The following is a 20,305-nucleotide window of genomic DNA, read 5'->3' on the forward strand; positions in this document are numbered from 1 at the left end:
CTGTCATAAAAGCTTGGATAAAAGTGTATATCTTATTTAAGCTTTTATGAAAGATTGGATAAAAGGAGTCGTCGCATTCTGAGAAAACTGGTTATAATGCATGTGTGTAAAGTGTCGTCCCAGATTAGCCTGTGCAGTTGTGCAGACTGCACAGGCTAATCTGGGATGACACTTTACGCACATGCATTATGCCCAGTTTTCTCAGAACACGACTCAAAGTGTGTATCTTATTTTTATGCCCCCTGATCGAATGATCGGGGTATATTGTTTTTGGCCTGTCTTTCTTTCTGTCTGTCATTGCGTCATTCTGTAACTCTGTCATTCTGTCCCAAAACTTTAACCTTACAGTAAATATTGAACATAGCAACTTGATATGTCAGGACGTGACGTGGTGGTGCGCGCGCATCTTCTCTTTTCTTCTCAGCTCTGAGAAAATTATTTATTTTCTCTCCGTTCTTAAATTAAAACTTCTTTTCTTGCCTACATTGTAAAAAATGGAAGGTTTGGTAAGCGATCTCCATCAAAGTCTTGCCAGTTAATTTAGAAACTCATAAAGATAAACGAATCAAAGACTTCTTGAACGACCCTCTTTATACAACCTCGTTTTGGAACTGATTTGTTTACTTCCGGTTTTCTTCCGGCTATGAATTTTGGTGGTAAGATTTAACGATGTTTGACCATCAAATATCTTTCTCAGTCCTGACATCAGTGTTTATTATCACCAGGCTATTCCCTGTGTTGCCACATAATGATACGATGTCCAAATGGGGTATCCCATACTCAGTTACAGGTTACTGCCGTCCAAGATTAGGCTCCTTGTCGCTCTCGTCCCAATTTATAGTAACAATGAGAAATACTAGGAGCAAGGCTCTAGGCCCAATTTGCCGAGATAAGCAGGTCCTTCTTTACTTATGCGTCCTCTTATTAGCAGAGTCTATAGAACCAAACCCTGGCCCTAGACAGATCAAGTTCCCCTGCGCTGTATGCAATAAAGCATGCAATTGGACAACACCCTGCGTCTGCTGCGACTCATGCGAAGTGTGGTACCATCAAGAGTGCATGGGGATGCCGGACGCGGTCTTCAAGGCACTGCCCAACATAACATGGGAATGCGTACAGTGTGGCGTGCCAAACTTCTCAACAGGTATATTCGACACAACGCTGTTTGACTCCACCAATAGCTACTCCGCCCTTAGCAACATCACTGGTACAGATAGTGAAATTAGCTTCAGCCAACCAAATGCTACATCGTCACCCCATCGACGCCAGCAAAGTGCAAGTGAACGCCCCTCTACTACCAGGGTTGACACTGGACTAAGGACTCTGGTCGTGAATTGCCAGTCCATCAAAAGCCCAGGCAAGAAGGCAATCCTACAGAATATGATAGAGGCTACACAGGCTGACATAGTCATCGGCACCGAATCATGGCTAGATGACTCCGTGAGATCAGCAGAGGTGTTCCCAGCCAACTTCAATGCCTACCGGAGAGATCGGAGCAGCGACACCCGGGGAGGAGGAGTTTTCATTCTGGTTTCAGAAAGATACAAGAGTGACGAACCAGAAGAGCTGAAGTCAGAAAACGCAGAGGCAGTTTGGACCAAGGTCCAAATACAAGGTGCACAGGACCTCTACATTGGCTCTTGCTACAAACCGCCTTCCTCCACTGACCCGGACTATCTGGAACAGCTCAACGCCTGCCTCACTAAAATCCCGAGAAACGCCCACCTATGGCTGGGAGGGGATTTTAACCTACCCGACATAGACTGGAAGAATGAATGCCCAACACCTCAAGCCACTCATGCCACACAGTGCAGACAGCTCCTATCAATTATAAAGGACGCATCCCTTGACCAAGTAGTGCAGTCACCTACACGTATCACCAAGGACACTAGTAGCCTGCTTGACCTTTTCTTTACTAACAACAGTACTCTCATCAACAAGTGTGAGACCATTCCTGGAATAGGTGACCATGAAGCCATCTTTGTGGATTCCAGCCTACGACCTAGGAAAGTGAAGAAACCGCCACGCAAGGTCTACCAATATAGGAAAGCAGACTACCAGTCTATGGGTGCTAAGCTGACAGCACAACACACCGAATTCCTGGAGAAGACCAAGGACATGTCAGTTAACGATACATGGTCCACATTTGAACAGCTCCTCATACAGCTGATGAACCAGCACATTCCATTCAAAATGCTGTCCGGGAATAAGGTGAATAAACCTTGGATAACCAAAGAAATCAAGGCCCACCATAGAAGGAGGAATAAACTCTTCAACCGCCAAAAGGAAACAGGGCGACCGAAAGACAGACATCGCTACCGACAGGCCAAAGCCACCACCCAACGACTTGAGAGGCAGGCTTACTGGCACTACGTCGAAGACCTGATTAAAGTCGGGAACCCAGACCAAGCCCAGCAACCAAAACAGAAAAGATTCTGGAACTTTATCAAGTCTGTTAGGAAGGACAAATCCGGGGTGGCCCCCTTGAAAGAAAATGGCAGACTCCATAGTGACCCACAAGACAAGGCGAACATCCTGAACCAACAATACCAGTCAGTATTCACCCACGACACGGGGAGCGACACAAACCCTATGCCAGACGGGGAACCAGCACCAACCATGCCCAATATCGAAATCACATCCCATGGAGTGCTGAAGCTACTACAGAAGCTAAACCCCCAAAAGGCAACCGGCCCAGACATGCTTCCAGCAAGGGTCCTCAAGGAACTGGCAAATGAATGTGCACCGTACCTGGGCTACATATACCAGAAATGCCTAACAACAGGCTCAATTGCAGATATATGGAAGACAGCAACAGTTTCAGCCATATTCAAGAAGGGGGACAGGTATAAAGCGAGCAACTACTGCCCTGTATCACTCACTTGTATATGCTGTAAGATGTTAGAGCACATCATTGTCAGCAACGTCATGGGACACCTGGACAGTAACAACATCCTAACCGACTGCCAACATGGTTTCAGAAGGCGACGGAGCTGCGAAACACAACTCCTAACCTTGTCAGATGAACTACTGAAGTCCTTAGACAAAGGTAAACAACACGACCTAGCCATCCTGGACTTCAGTAAGGCGTTCGACAAGGTCCCCCACAAGCGTCTGCTGACAAAGCTGCACCACTACGGTATACGCGGCCAGACATTGGAATGGATTAAAGCCTTCCTGACCGACAGAACGCAGCGAGTTGTTGTAGATGGTGCTACCTCAGACCCTGCCCCAGTAGTCAGCGGAGTGCCTCAGGGGAGTGTGCTTGGACCGATCCTCTTCCTGGTATTTATAAACGACCTCCCCCTTAGAGTTTCATCCAAGACAAGACTCTTTGCGGAGGACTGCGTGGTCTACAGACAAAAAGACTCAGATAGCGACTGCAACCATCTGCAGGAAGACCTCCATCGGTTGTGGCAATGGGAGAAACTCTGGGAAATGTCATTCCACCCAGAGAAGTGCAGCATCCTGCGAGTCCACAGAAAACGATCCCCAATACTGCACAACTACACCCTCAAAGGCCATATACTTGCCAGTGAAGAGACGTCAAAGTACCTCGGAGTGGAACTGACGAAAGACATGTCCTGGAAACCTCACATCCAGAACGTAACACGGAAAGGAAACAGCTCGCTGGGATTCCTCCGCAGAAATCTAAGGATTGGCAACGAGAATGTAAAAAGTGCTGCCTACTTTTCACTCGTCCGTCCACACCTGTAATACTGCAGCACGGTCTGGAACCCATACCAGAAGGACCAGATTCACGATCTGGAGATGGTCCAGAGAAGGGCAGCCAGGTATGTGACGAACCGCTACCATAACACTAGCAGCGTCACATCCATGCTTGATCACCTGCAATTGGAAACCCAGGAGTCACGGAGGACAAAGGCCCAGCTGACGATGATCTACAAGATATCAAACAATCTCATAGACATCCCAGCAGCAAAATACCTCTCCCCAGGCTCAAGCAGAACCCGATCAAGCCATGACATCAAGTTCCTGCCTATCTCCACATCGACATCCTACTACAGGCATAGCTTTTTCCCCGGTATTATACCGACCTGGAACAGCCTACCAGCCACTGTTGCAGAATCCCCTGACTTGGTATCCTTCAAGCAGGGACTAGCAAACTTAAGTTTCTAATCAAGTCGTCAGCGCCAGCTACAAAGTAAACCCCAATGACACCTCATGGCTGTGCCGGTTGAGGTTCAATCCTCTCTGCGGCCACCGTAGCCGGAGAGGCATGAGGTAGAGGGATGAAACGTAGCTGGGGACGCATCTGTACTGTCCTTCTGACTTTTAACTATCAAACTCTTCTCACTTTACTATTTTCCCATTCTTACTTTATCTCTTCACCACCCGTCGCATAATTGTCAAGTTTGACGGCAGCGACGTACGATGTAGATGTAGATATTTGGCATGCATGTGTATCTCATGGAGCCGCACATTTTGAGTGGTGAAAGGTCAAGGTCATCCTTCAAGGTCAAAGGTCAACAACAAAAAGCGGCGCATTAGGGGCCATTGTGTTTCTGACAAACACATCTCTTGTTGCTTTTGTAAAAGATTACTGGTCGTGTACGTAATTCCGGCCACTTTTGGGACTATTTTAACAAAATCTTTTGTTTTAGGCAACTGGTTGAAACTAAACTTCACATATATAATCCTGGGTTCAAAACTCATCTAGCATGAAAATTTCAATAGAATTAGATCAGTGTATGTTACTTTTATGAACAGAAATTAATAACATATAAACTATCAATTTTCATAGGGCAATTGTACCTAAAAAATCGGCCACCTTTTAGTTTAATCTGCAGGTAAAATTACAAAGAAATATCTTTAGACAAATGTCCTCATTTTAGGAGTATTAATAAAGGTTTACACAAACAAAATTTTTTTTCACTTGAAACTTAAAATATATGCGACATTATATACCAGTTACTCCCCCTACCTATCTTAATAAATATAGTAAACAAGCACTGTCAATTGGCAACTGCAAATTCCTAAAAACTATTTGTTTTTAATATGTTTTATAAGAAAAAAATATATAGCTAAGAAATTAAACACATTTTGTATAGAAAGTTGACTTCATTGTCGATTTTTAGTAAACGCTTGTATTTAATTTTACAACAAATAACCTATTATTATTCTTATCAAGGGAGGTAATTCATATATTAAAAAAGTATATATTAGGTCCTAATTTTTATGTTTTGATATATGTTTTTATACAATTAATTGAAAATATTTTAGTTAAAGTTTATTAGGTAAAAAATAACAACAATTTTAACAAATATATTTGTTTCTTATATAAATATAAGTAATACAAATATTGATGATGTCACTTTTCCCACATGACAAAAACATTGTCATACAATTGTGACATTTTGATATAAAAGTTCACAGTGATATGCTTCTTTAATTTGCAAAATATTGAGAAAAGGGTTGTATTTCAAGTTGATTTTAATAAAAATCAGCAAAATGTGTATGCTAAGATCATGAAAATGATTTAACACAGGTGGCCGATTTTTTACGTACAGGTCGGAATTACGTACACAACCAGTACATAAAGGATATTTGTTGGATTCGGTGCATTATCGATTTTAATTCACAAGTGATCATATAAAACAATATTTTCACAAGTGGAGCAGCCATGAGTGAAAATATATATTTTCTATGATCACTAGTGAAATAAAATCGATATTCCAACGAATCCAACAAATTTTCTTTTTATTTTATGCCTTTTACCATTTATATACATTGTTTAAGAGTTTAACTAAAGAATTTTGCTGGGATAATGACGTCATTTTGTAAAAAAAATGATGTCATTTCACAGTAAACAGTGAAAATTATCGCTAATTTACACTGATAATTTTCACTGTTTGAAACAGTGAAATTATCAGTTTTAATTCACTGATATTTCTCTATAAACCACCGGAAAGCATAAAATAAAAGTGCATATCTCATATTTCAGTTGTCATATCCTGGGCAATTCCGCCCAATATCTGGGTGCTGAGTTTTACATGATCCCGTGTCTGGCCCAGACCCTGTGTGTGACCGCACTGGCTCATCTAGACGTGCTCACGGACTACAGGCTACGATCCATTATACGTATCCTTGCCTCATAACATATACATAGCAGCATTTCTTGTACAGCCATTGTAGTAGGTCAAGAAGTCTTACCCCCTGCCTCCTTTAGAAGTTAAGCATTGCTCTGGAAATACAGGGTTTAATGCATTGTGTCTTCCCAGGCAACTTTGGGATGACACTTTCTGCTTGATGGTGTTTATCATTTAAACAAAGTCACTTCTTGATGACAATCAAGTTAAGGCAGTACATGTAAGTGTAATCCTGATAAGCCTGTGGGCACTTTGCAGGCTTATCTGGGATGACACCATTTGTGCATGCATTAAGCCCCATTTCCCCAGAGCATGGCTCATATATAAAGCAGCATTGACTGTATAGCCTTTGAAGGGGTCCAACAATATGTCCCCCTTCACCCTTTACAATTTTTGTACCCCCATTACCATAGGTAATGGGGGCTCCCATTACCATAGGTAATGGGGGCTATATAGGAGTCACTTTGTCTGTCGGTCTGTCCCGAAAGCTTGTCCGGGCAATAACTATGTCATTCATTGTGAGATTTTAAAATTATTTGGCACATTTGTTCACCATCATTGGACAGTGTGTCATGCGAAAGAATTGCGTTGATATCTCCAAGGTCAAGGTCACACTTTGAGTTCAAAGGTAAAAAAAGGCCATAAATGAGCTTGTCCGGGCCATAACTAAATCGTTCATTGTGAAATTTTCAAATCATTTGGCACATTTGTTCATCATCATAAGACGGTGTGTTGCGCAAAAGAATTACGTCGATATCTCCAAGGTCAAGGTCACACTGAGTTCAAAGGTCAAAAATGGCCATAAATGAGCTTGTCCGGGCCATAACTATGTCGTTCATTGTGAGATTTTAAAATCATTTGTTCACCATCATTGGACGGTGTGTCACACGAAAGAATTATGTCGATATCTCCAAGGTCAAGGTCACACTTTGAGATAATGGCATAATAATTCTTATAAATCGCCATAAATTAGATTCTCTTGTTTTGTGAAGACAGCATGCAAAATAGTACACTGTAAATCCAATATAGCGCGGTCAATGGGGTCCAAGCCGCGAAACAGCGTTATAAACGGATCCGCGTTATAAGTTTTGAACTCATTTACTGCAGGGCGCTGTAAAAAAACAAGTATAGTATAGCCTATAATATAGATCATGTAATGAAGTATATTGCCTAGCTAAAGAAACTTCAGCGTACAGTTTATATAGTATTGACATGTCGCGCCAGTCAAAAATCATAAAAAGCGACATTTAAAAATATGGTAGCCAGAACTATATATTGCCATCCTGTGTTGTCATCCGCAAATACATGCATATAAACCGAATCGTATTGATAACTTTTTACATACCGCTTTTCTTATGTGCACATTTATCCGATAATCCAATAAAATTGCAACATCACTTAAAAAATAATAATCTTGAACATTAATGACGATATATGAATATGTTTAAGAAATTCGTAGATACAACTGTACACATATGCCATTTTCAGAAGTGTTAAGAGTACAGTACATTATGGGCAGAGCTTTCATTGGACTTTAAATTTAGATTGAATGCAATACGGTACATGTACAAAGAAATGTTTAATTGCGTCATACGCATGCAAAAAACGTGTTTCCCGGGGACTTACTGATACCGCGCAAAAATGATAGTGAATCTCTGTTAACAAAAACCGGTACACTGCGTTCGCATGTAAATAAATCGTCTGGATTATTTAATTTCTCATACACGAACTAAAAGATTAAATGACATAATACTAGATTGATAATGAAATGACAGAAACAGTTGTTTTATATAGTGGGCCGTATATTTCACAGCCGCTCATTTAATATAGTCAAACTGCAACCATATCAAAGTAAGAATGTTTTAATCGTTTTGAGAAATACATGTAATAAACACTGACACGCGAGTTTGTCACATCTTTATTGACATTACACAACAGATTAACACCAATTAGCTGTCAGTGTTGTTTAACCTCGAAGCGATTATAAAACTGGTTCAACGGACGGTTGAATAAAGCAATCAACATATGATTGCCGCCATCTTTGAATTGTCTGAAAATACATGAAGTTGCATAATACATATTTAAATCAGAAATGGAAGGTCGGAGAAAAAATGGGATCCAAGCACCCCCCGCGTTATATTGGATTCAGCGTTATAACGGAGCGCGTTATATTGGAGTTACAGTGTATGTGTCAATGCGGCACGTGGGGGTATATGTCAGGTCTGCGACAAAGCTCTAGTAAGGTTTTGTGCAGTTATTAGCAAGTTATATTATTCCTGTTACATTTTATACTTATTTCTTTAAAAAAAAAATCCATTCAACTGTAGAACTAATCAGTTCATATTCTTTTGACATTTGATGTTAAGTATTTCTCTTTTTTGTACAACTTTTTATTTTTATGCTCCCCCAAAATTTATTTTGGGGGGAGCATATAGTCGCCACTGCGTCCGTCCGTCTTTCTGTCCGTCTGTGCACAATTTTTGTCCGGGCTATTTCTCAGCAACTAATCACCGGAATTCAATGAAACTTTATGGGAAGCTTCACTACCAAGAGGAGATGTGCATATTTTCAGGGGGTTCCATTAAAATTTTCCATTAACTGTACATATAGTGCAATTCTTGTCCGGGCTATTTCTCAGCAACTTATGACTGGAATTTAATGAAACTTTATGGGAAGCTTCACTACCAAGAGGAGATGTGCATATTATCAGCGGGTTCTGGTCGGATGATTTTTCACAGAGTTATGGCTCTTTGAAATTTTCTATAAAAAAATTATTGTCCCCCCAACTACTGTTCCCTCAAGACGTTTCCTTTTATCTGAATATATAGTGCAATATTGTGACAAAAAAAAACTTTGGGGAGCATCACCCGTCTCCTACGGTTTCTTGTTTTGATAATGATTGGCTAATTGAATGGTCCACTATAGATGTTGTATTTGTAAATGTTTGCCTCCATGTTAAGTGCAGACTTAGCCCTTTACCACTTAGATAAGTATTTGTACTCATTTGTAGTCCCTTAGATTGTTTTATTTAATTTCAGACCTTTCTTACTTGATTCAAGTTTAAAGGCTTCATCTCCAAACCTTAGATACTGATGAGCAGCAAACAGCATTAAACCTGAACAGACTGCAAGTTACTCCTGTCTGTTCTGGTTTTATGCTGTTTGCACATAGCCTTTTCTTTTTTGGCTCTGAGTGGGAAAGGGTTAAAGAATGTCTTATTAAACATTGTATTACAAATTTGAATTTTTGATACAATTTTGGCAGAAACAAATCTTTGCTCCAACACTTTTGTAAACTTTAATTCAATCCTTGTATTATTTTTAGCCGGATTTTTTTCAAAAAAATCTCGGCTTATAGATTGATGTTGTCGGGCGGGCGGGCGGGGTGGCGGGGTGGCGGGGTGGCGGCGTGCTCGAAAATGTTAAAGTTCTTATTTCATGGTATAACTTTGGTATGCTTGGACCTAGAGTCTTCAAACTTGACATGAAGGTTGGCCAGGATTAACAGATGACCACTGGTCATTTCAAGGTCATTCATTTGAAGGTCAAGGTCACTGTGACCTTCAATATAAAAAATGTTAAAGTTGTTATAACTTTGGTATGCTAGGACCTAGAGTCTTGAAACTTGACATGAAGGTGGGCCATAACTAGTTAGTAACCACTGGTCATTTCAAGGTCATTCATTTGAAGGTCAAGGTCACTGTGACCTTGAATGTAAAAATGTTAAAGTTCTTATTTCATGGTATAACTTTGGTATGCTTGGACCTAGAGTCTTCAAACTTGACATGATTGGACCTAGAGTCTTCAAACTTGACATGAAGGTTGGCCAGGATTAACAGATGACCACTGGTCATTTCAAGGTCATTCATTTGAAGGTGAAGGTCACTGTGACCTTCAATATAAAAATGTTAAAGTTGTTATAACTTTGGTATGCTTGGACCTAGAGTCTTGAAACTTGACATGAAGGTTGGCCAGAACTAGTAAGTAACCACTGGACATTTCAAGGTCATTCATTTGAAGGTCAAGGTCACTGTGACCTTGAATGTAAAAATGTTAAAGTTGTTATAACTTTGGTATGCTTGGACCTAGAGTCTTGAAACTTGACATGAAGGTTGGCCAGAACTAGTAAGTAACCACTGGACATTTCAAGGTCATTCATTTGAAGGTCAAGGTCACTGTGACCTTGAATGTAAAAATGTTAAAGTTCTTATTTCATGTTATAACTTTGGTATGCTTGTACCTAGAGTCTTCAAACTTGAAATAAAGATTGGCCAGTACTAGAAGATGACCACTGGTCATTTCAATGTCATTCATTTGAAGGTCAAGGTCACTGTGACCTTAAATGTTAAAATGTTAAAATTGTTATAACTTTGGTATGCTTGGACATAGAGTCTTTAAACTTGACATGAAGGTTTGCAAGCACACTTAGATGACCACTGGTCATTTCAAGGTCATTCATTCTAAGGTCAAGGTCACTGTGACCTTGAATGTAAAAATGTTAAAGTTTTGACCTTTGAACAATATTTCAGTAATTTAAGTATTGCATTGACAAAAACACGAAAGGTACTTTCCTGTCATTTAAATCAAAAATCCGGCTTCAATGCGGTCATCTCCGACCGCGGAACTCTTGTCTGTTAGTGCCTTACATATGTCATTTAGTTTTAGGTCCTATTGATCATTTTAGTTTGTATTGTGAAGCTTCATTATTCATCCTTAACTTAAAATTGTAATAATGGTCATGATACAGGTTTTACTTTTAAATGCTGCTTAATGAATCAAGTTCAAGGTCATCAAAGTTTACTTTCTTTAACACAGCTGTAGGTGTGTTTTTGAAGGCATATGTCCAGTATTGTCCTAAAGAACAGTATGAGATTGCAGTGTTACCAGTGCTGGGCCACATTTTCCCTCTCATGTACAAGGTAGGCAGTGTTACCCGTGCTGGGCCACATTTTCCCTCTCATGTACAAGGTAGGCTTTCAGTATGAGATTGCAGTGTTACCAGTGCTGGGCCACATTTTCCCTCTCATGTACAAGGTAGGCTTTCAGAAATTAGCTGTGCTCTGGGAAAAAAATGGCTCAATGCATGTGCCTAGTGGTCCCCCACTTTAGCCTGTGTGGGCTCAATGCATGTGCCTAGTGGTCCCCCACTTTAGCCTGTGTGGGCTGAACAGGCTTATCTGGGATTACACTATGTACATGCATTAATCCTCAATTTTTCCCAGAGCGTTACTCAAATGATACCACCTCAATTTTTATGTCCCCCACCACTATAGTGGGGGACATATTGTTTTTGCGCTGTCTGTTGGTTTGTTGCTTTGTTGTTTTGTTGCTTCGTTTGTTTGCGCCAACTTTAACATTTGCCATAACTTCTGCAATATTGAAACAGCAACTACATATTTGGCATGCATGTGTATCTCATGAAGCTGCACATTTTGAGTGGTGAAAGGTCAAGGTTATCCTTCAAGGTCAAAGGTCAAATATATGGGTCGAAATCGCTTATTTAATGTACACTTTTGTTATATTGAAGATAGCAACTTGATATTTGGCATGCATGTGTATCTCATGGAGCTGCACTTTTTGAGTGGTGAAAGGTCAAGGTCATCCTTCAATGTTAATGGTCAAATACATGGGGACATGGTGTTTCACAAACACATCTTGTTTTGTTTATGTATTTTAGTTAAACTTTTTGAAGAAAAAGTAAGCTATTTTGTTAGCCTAAAGGTCGGCCTCCAAACTTGGTTGTAGATTTTTGGTAAGCTAGTGTCTCAGAAATAGCTGGAGGCATTTCATTCAAATGGAAAGATGTATGCCCCATATTAAAATGATGCCATGGGCAAAGTTCAATAACTCTTGTTTGGAATTTGGGGCGTTTTTACACTTACAAATTTGCAGAAGCTCGCTCTTAATAGATATTTTAAAAGTTTTTAGTTTAGCTAACACTTAGGAATGGCCAGAGGGATTTTATTTAAACTTAACACATATGGGCCGTGCTCTGTGAAAAGGGGGTTTGATGCATTTGCTAAAGTGTCTTCCCAGATTAGACTGTGCAGTCCACACAGGCTAATCAGGGACAACACTTTCCACTTTTATGGTATTTTTGGTTTCAAGAAAGTCTCTTCTTAGCAAAAATCTAGTTTAAGCAGAAAGTGTCTTCCCTGATTAGCCTGTGTGGACTGCACAGGCTAATCCGGGACGACACTTTACGCACATGCATTAAACCCCCTTTTCACAGAGCACTGGTCATATATGTATTCTCAATTTTAAGACAACCTCAAAGGTCATACCATCTGAATCTATTACAGTTGAAATTTCATTTGATATGAATATTATATTTCAATAAATTATTGTCTTTTTCAGAGACTTTCCACCAAATGGTCTGTTATCAACAGTCAATGTGAAGCAAGGTAATGTTGGTTAATTGTTTATGTCTGCCTGGCTCTGTTGACATTGTACAATGTTTTTACAAGACATGTCCTTAATACAAATAAGTCCTTCCTATTTGTATGGCAAAAAACATTTGCCCTGGAATAGTCAGCCAGTGTAAGTTTTAACTATTGTAATTTGAATATGACCACAAGGGCATATACTTCTTTGGAATTAGCAGGCAATTCAAATTCCAAATATTGGAATTCAAATCACACATTAATGACAAATTTTGGTTGGAAAAATTCAGGCTATGCAAGTTGCAAATGTTTGTCATCTGCTTCAGAATGGGGACGGAGGATGACAACCAGGCTGAACAGGAAGTGTTAGAGGAGCACCTGGCGCGTAACTGCACCCGTGAATACATGGACCTGCTGAGTAAGCGTAGAGTACTAGATGGTACTCCGTGAAAATATTATATTATCCATGTGCTGGGAAAAAATTGGCTTAGTGCATGTACATAAAATGTTGCCAAAGATTAGCCTGTGCAGTACACATAGGCTTATCAGGGATAACATTTTATGCCTTAACTAGATTTTTGCGTAGAAGAAACTTTCTATGAAAATAAACTTCCATAAAAGCGGAAAGTGTTTTTCCTGTTAAGCCTGTGCAAACTGCACATCATAATCTGGGACGACACTTTATTCAAATGTATTAAGCCCAGTTTTCCAAGAGCAAACCTCATATTTATGAACATGTTTAAAAAAGAACATTGCCAAAATATTTCATATCTACCCATATCAACCTACTCCTTTTTAGCTCATCTATTTTTTGAAAAAAAAAATATGAGCTATTGTCATCACCTTGGCGTCGGCGTCGGCGTTGGCGTCCGGTTAAGTTTTGCGTTTAGGTCCACTTTTCTCAGAAAGTATCAATGCTATTGCATTCAAACTTGGTACACTTACTTACTATCATGAGGGGACCGGGCAGGCAAAGTTAGATAACTCTGGCGTGCATTTTGACAGAATTATGTGCCCTTTTTATACTTAGAAAATTGAAAATTTTGGTTAAGTTTTGTGTTTAGGTCCATTTTATTCCTTAAGTATCAAAGCTATTGCTTTCATACTTCAAACACTTACTAACTATCATAAGGGGACTGTGCAGGCAAAGTAATGTAACTCTGACTGGCATTTTGACAGAATTATGTGCCCTTACTATACTTAGAAAATTGAAAATTTGGTTATGTTTTGTGTTTAGGTCCACTTTATTCCTACAGTATCAAAGCTATTGCTTTCGTACTTGCAACACTTATTAACTATCATAAGGGGACTGTGCAGGCAAAGTTATGTAACTCTGACTGGCATTTGGACGGAATTATGGGCCCTTTATACTTAGAAAATTGAAAGTTTGGTTAAGTTTTGTGTTTTGGTCCACTTTACCCCTAAAGTATCATAGATATTGCTTTCATACTTGGAACACTCGCAAACTGTCATAAGGGTACAGTAAAAGGACAAGTTGCATAACTCTGGATGTCATTTTTACGGAATTATGGCCCTTTTTTGACTTAGTAACTTTGAATATATGGTTAAATTTTGTGTTTCGATCCACTTTACTTCTTAAGTATCAAGGCTATTGCTTTCAAACTTCAAATACTTTCATGCTATCATGAGGTTACTGTTCCTGGCAAGTTGAATTTTACCTTGACCTTTGAATGACCTTGACTCTCAAGGTCAAATTATTAAATTTTGCTAAAATTGCCATAACTTCTTTATTTATGATTAGAATTGATTGATACTTTGACAAAACTACTCTTACCTGACATACCACAATAGACTCCACCCAAACCATCGCCCGTGCCCCCCCCCCACCCCCCACCCCCCCCCCCCCCCCCCCCCCTATTATTTTTTTTTTTTTTTAAGATCATCTCACAAATGACCACCACACCCTCACACTATACCCCCCAACACCCCCCCCCCCCTCCCCAAATTTTTTTTTTTTTAAACGGTTAAAAAACAAAACTATTTTATTTTGATTATTTTATGTTTGACATACCGTCCAACCATCGCACCCAAGAACCCCCCCCACCCCCCCCTCCCCCCACCCCCCCACCCGAATCCTCCCCCCCTATTTTTTTTTTTTTTTTTTTTTTTTTAAGATCATCTCACAAATTACCACCACACCCTCACACTATACCCCCCCACCTCACCCCCCCTCCATTTTTTTTTGAAACTGTTAAAAACACAAATATTTATTTTTATTATTTTATGTTTGAAATACCCTCCAACCATCGCACCCAAGAATCCCCCCCCCCCCACCCCCCCCCACCCACCCCCCCACCCCCCGAATTTTTTTTTTTCCTTTTTTTTGCATTTTTGGAACATAATATAATAAATGTCCACCCCCCCCACACAATGCACCCCTCTTCACTCCACCCCTCCCTCCTTTGTGATTGAAAATGAGAGTCCCTTCACCTTTAAAAAGAAAATAGATGAGCGGTCTGCACCCGCAAGGCGGTGCTCTTGTTTACTTTGGCATTGGCTTCATTTGGACTAATAATAGTTCAAACTATGCCATTTTGTCTATAAATACCAAACACTTGCCATATCAAATGGATACTTACACAGTTGTTGCTTTTAGCCAACCTCAACTTACCCATATGATCTTTGCTCTTAGGAAACTGGGCTTAATGCATGTTCGCCAAGTGTTGTCCCAGATAAGCCTGTGCATTCCTCATGGGATAATAAGTAGGGATGGCAAAATTATTAGAATATTCGATTGAATGATCAGTATTCGAATAGCAGAATTGATATTCGTATACATTTGTATTCGCATTTATTGCCCTAATATTTAATGACCAGCAAGCCGCTTACTAATTGGTACCCGATATCATTGTTTGATGTGACGTTCTTCGTGTCAAACTGATAACGCGGCCCGTATCAGCGTTGATTGCGCAATGCAATATACACACTCTCAGAAAGGCCCCGAACTGTTGTTTGTCAATGGGGTGCTAATTAACGGCTTCAATTGACTGGCGAATCATAATTAAGTTTCTTTTATCACTGTATAAACAGCCATTAAAATGTGTGAATTACTCAAATTGCGTAATGCAATATACGCACTCTAAGAAAGGGCCCGAACTGTTGTTTGTCAATTAGGGGCCAATTAATGGCTTCAATTGACTTAAGAATAATAATTTAGATTCTGTGATCACAATTTGAAAAGGCTATGTGATGTACTTTGCATGACTTATCGATATGTTTATTTTTATAAACGTACATGAAATGTCTATTTTAAAATTTCAAATAAAAATAAAATTCTTTGACATGATGTTTTTCGGCGTAAGCTGCATAAGCCAGCTTTTCACCTTAGCCTGACCTTTGTAAGTGTCCAATAAAATTCCAATAAAATTTCCCGCGGCTAGGTACGAATGAATACACTTCATTTATTCCATTGGCTGATTTGAGTATACCACCAGAACATTGGAAACATATCCGCGTCTTTGTAACACTGTTTTACTGTATGAAACAATTTTATCTCGAATGAAAAGGCTTAATAGATAGAACAGTTTTACACTCAATTCTCGACATCAATACAGTTTGTGCGTACACCTTTTATTTTCAGAGTATTACCAGCGCAAGAGCGTTTATACTTAAAAGGCTATGTTCTCATATTTAGTACTTACTTCCTTATTCCTGCCAACATGTTAACATGTAAAAGTATAAAGAGCAATGGAAGCGAGGCCTCACTTTAAAGCATTGCATTTCAACCCGCGAGGTATATCGGGTCAAGTCGCGGACATTCAGAGTTTATATACAGGTCATCACCGGAGTTGGCGGCCAGTAAAATAATCGTTATATAATAAAGACGCTATCCGTGAACTAGGTGACCTGGAATTTTCTTTAGACCAGAAATATGTTAAATGAAGATATTCAGCAATATAATTATGGTATGTAAATAATAGATTCTTAATGTGTTTTCAACAATACAATGATAAATATTATTGTTGATAAATTTAACAATAATTATTCGTCCATATTGCCTAATGTACTAAAGTGATATTATGAGCATGTAACAGTTTATAGGTGTCTATCGCAACCGTTGATTATTTTTTATGTTTCTACTTCATATACACTTATATTAATTAATGCAGCATCATCATACTAAAACAATATACCAGAAAGAGAAAAATAATGCATTTGAATATCAACCGTACTTTCGTTTGACAACTGATCATGCGTTTACGAGTTGAACCTAAATTTAGTTTTAGTGCAGATTTGTTCATACGACACAAAGACACGAAATTGTTTTACGGATCATTTCAGCTTACAGGACTGGGTGGGTCACGTAAGAATATCGAATATAAAATATATTTTTATAAACAACTGGTAGCAAGGTGAGTTGCAGATAATTAATCAGTAACCACATTTTAACTAACTATTTTGACCTGTTAATTCTTTTCAGCTCAATTCAACAGTGCAAAATGCCCATAATATCACTTTAAGCATTAGCACGATGATAATTGATACTGTTAATAATCGAATCAAATAGCAATGCCCGACAAACCACTAAAACAGGTTTGTTCGAAGAACGCGCCTATAAATACGGATACTTCTCGTGTGGCCGGTTGACTCATATGTTTAAATTTCACTTCCATTCTTTTTTTGGTTTTCTGTTTTGTATCTATAGGTTTATGACCAGCAATATGTTATAATGTAAAATAAGCCGCGAAAACTCCCCGTAACATCCCGTACTGCGTGTGATGCAGCTAAGAACTGCACAGAAAAAGACATTCGCTATACTTGATCTCATTCATTAAACTATTTACGCCGTTTATCTTTTTTAAAGATATTTCTTGTTCCTTACATTTGTTCTTGAATATTTGGTGTACATTGCATGCCTTGTTGATGTTTCTTTATATAAACGTACATGCTATCCTTACTTTAAAATTTCAAATAAAAATAAAATTCTATGACATGATGTTTTTCCTTCTTTTTGCGCCCGATTACAGTATCGGTCATAGTATTAGCCAACAGCGATACAATTATTCAATAGCAATGTTAATAAACAGCCTGGTATTCAGCAAACGGATAAAACGTACAAAACAATGGAAGTTAACAAAGAACAAGTTTCACTCTTTTCTGATATATTTCGCCTAAATAGGCTTTTTCAAAGTTCATTTTTACAATATAAAGCTACATTTTCTTTCTATTTCTCAACACAACAATTGTATAATTAATTGTATTTCTGTGTCAATTTATATTTAATATCCCTACTGGATACGAAACTGATTAATAGAAGTTAAATCAATCCAGCCGTTTTATGCGAATATTCGAATATTCAATTGAATGGATTTGCGAATATTCAAATACCGATATAGGTATTTGATGCCATCCCTAATAATAAGGGACAATACTTTCTGCCTGAACTGGATTCTTGCTAAGAAGATACTTGTCTTAAACGAAAATTACCATTAAAGCAGAAAGTGTTATCCCTTATTCAACTGTGTGCACTGCACAGGCTTATGTGGGATGACACTTTGTGCACATGCATTAGACCCTGTTTTCCCAGAAGAAGGCACATAGTTAAATATAAAGCATCAACAATACTTGCTGGAACACACGATTACTTACACTGTTGTTTCCCATCCCTAAATCCTCCCAATTCATCTCAATGCATTTTGACCTTGACCTTGATCTTATAATCTCATAGATTAACTTTGGTTAAATTGATTTTACTTTTCCGTCTATCAGCTACACTAAAACACTCTGATATTTATATTGTTGGTGCTTATAAACAATTTCAATGTGCTTTTAGTACCAATCCTTGACCTTGACCTAAGAAGGCCTAAATAAGCCTCATTCTGAGAAAACTGTTCTAAATGTATGTGCGTGATGTGACATCCCATATTAGCCTGCTCAGTCCATATGCTGATCAGGGACAACACTTCTAGCTTTAATGGTATTTTTGCATTTAAAGGAATTCTCTTCTTAGCAAAAATCCAGTTTAGACGGAAAGTGTCTTCCCTGATCAGCCTGTGCAGAGTTCAGTCAAATCAGGGAAGACGCTGTGCACATGCCTTAAGCCCAGTTTTCCAAGAACATGGCTCTAATAAGTCAAATTGGCTGACTAGACCCATGTTGAAGAAGCAAAGGGGGGCATGGTCATTTATTAAAAGTAGCATATTGTAATTATATTAATCAATTATAGTTTGCAGTGTATCATTGACTGTAATGAGGAATATTTGATTACAGCTACAGCTTGTTTGAGAAAGAAATCCGAGTCAGATGATTCTGCAGCAGAAATGGAGGATATCCCACCATTTAAAGATACGAAAGAGTTCAGTAAACTGGGAAAACTGTGCCTTGCTTCAGATGTATGTAGAAAACAGTTGCAGTTTATTGAAGGCTTGGAATGTAATGGCCGTGTATATTTTTTTTAAGCAAACAAATGTAAACCTAGAGGTTAATAAACAGCTTGTGATTTTCCTGCTCATCTCTTTTCATTTGCTGACTTATGTTGAAATTGGTTTTTAAGTTCCACATGAAATTATAGGTCTTGATATATATTCAGTTATGCAATTTAAAATGTCTTACTACAATAACTGATTTCGTTAGGAATTTAAAAAAATCTGTATCTGGTATCATGGTATCACTATAAAGTGAGCCTCGTTTAGGGAAATCTGGGCTGGATGTATCAAGTTTCTCTCTATGTAGGCCACCTGTGAGCCCCTGATCTGGGCTGAATGTATCAAGTTTCTCTCTATGTAGGCCCCCTGTGAGCCCCTGATCTGGGCTGAATGTATCAAGTTTCTCTCTATGTAGGCTACCTGTGAGCCCCTGGTGCTGTGTGTGTTGCTGGGACTCAGCTGGCGTGACTCCCAGTCCTGTAACAAGTGTATGATCCTGGTGATGCCCATACTCAAGCAGGTATTCAAGTCTTGCTGTGGAAAATCCGGACTTTATGCATGTGTGTCATCTCAAATTAGCCTGTGCAAATAAGTCTGCACAGGCTAATTAGAACTGACATTCATCTTTTATGGAATTTGTTCAAAGAAAGTCTCTTCTGAATAAAAATCCAGTCTAGGCAGAAAGTGTCGCCCCTGATTAGCCAGTGCCAACTGCACAGGCTCATCTTGGACAACAGTTTAAGCAGATGCATTCAGCCAGGCCAGTTTTTCCCAGATGATGTCTGAATTGATCTGTGAAATCAGAAAAAACATCAACAATTGAGGTTTGTTTATATGTACATAAGTGCACAAATTCTCTTAAAAACTTGTATATTTTAATTAAAAAGTTAACATACATACATTCCACATGTTGAACATGCACTGTAACAGTTCATGGTCTATAGATAACCTTGAGCCTGTAAGACTTAAAATAATAAAACATATTAAAATTATGATATTATTTTTACAGTGAGACTATTGAAATGGCATTTTTTCTTAGTTTCAGCTTTTAAAATTAGTTAATTTCAATAACTGTATTAATTTGCGAGGCATCATTCACCCCGGTAAAGCAGTTGAACTGTCCGTCAGTCTGTCTGTCCGTCCGAAAATTTTAACATTGCCCATCTTGCTGACTCAAGGTTAAGGTTGTACTTCAAAGCCTTCATTTTTGAGTCCACTTCCTGTCTTGTATTTCCTTTGAAAGATTTTCATGAACCTTGTCTTAAAATTGTTAGGTAATTAAAAAGATGGGCAGAGGAGTTGAGTCAGTCATTTGAACCTCTCTGTTGGTGGGTGTGCAATATTGCTGTCTCGTGAATGAGTTGAATAGTTCTTCAATTGGAATATTGCACCAGCTTTCTTCATATATCTAAGAGGTGCAATTGGAA

The 20,305-nt window shown here is 38.8% G+C and overlaps 1 protein-coding gene across 1 annotated transcript in view; it reads left to right on the forward strand.

Moving 5' to 3' along the window:
• LOC127872065 (exportin-5-like) overlaps positions 1 to 20,305 on the forward strand; it is an 84,923-nt gene that overhangs the window by 56,792 nt on the left and 7,826 nt on the right. Inside the window, 6 exon segments of the mRNA XM_052415398.1 lie at positions 5,966 to 6,102; positions 10,931 to 11,028; positions 12,467 to 12,513; positions 12,819 to 12,910; positions 18,724 to 18,845; positions 19,294 to 19,398. Of these exon segments, the coding sequence (XP_052271358.1) occupies positions 5,966 to 6,102; positions 10,931 to 11,028; positions 12,467 to 12,513; positions 12,819 to 12,910; positions 18,724 to 18,845; positions 19,294 to 19,398 (601 nt within the window).

The sequence above is a fragment of the Dreissena polymorpha genome, chromosome 3 (assembly GCF_020536995.1).
Source record: "Dreissena polymorpha isolate Duluth1 chromosome 3, UMN_Dpol_1.0, whole genome shotgun sequence".
In the NCBI taxonomy this organism is placed as follows: domain Eukaryota; kingdom Metazoa; phylum Mollusca; class Bivalvia; order Myida; family Dreissenidae; genus Dreissena; species Dreissena polymorpha.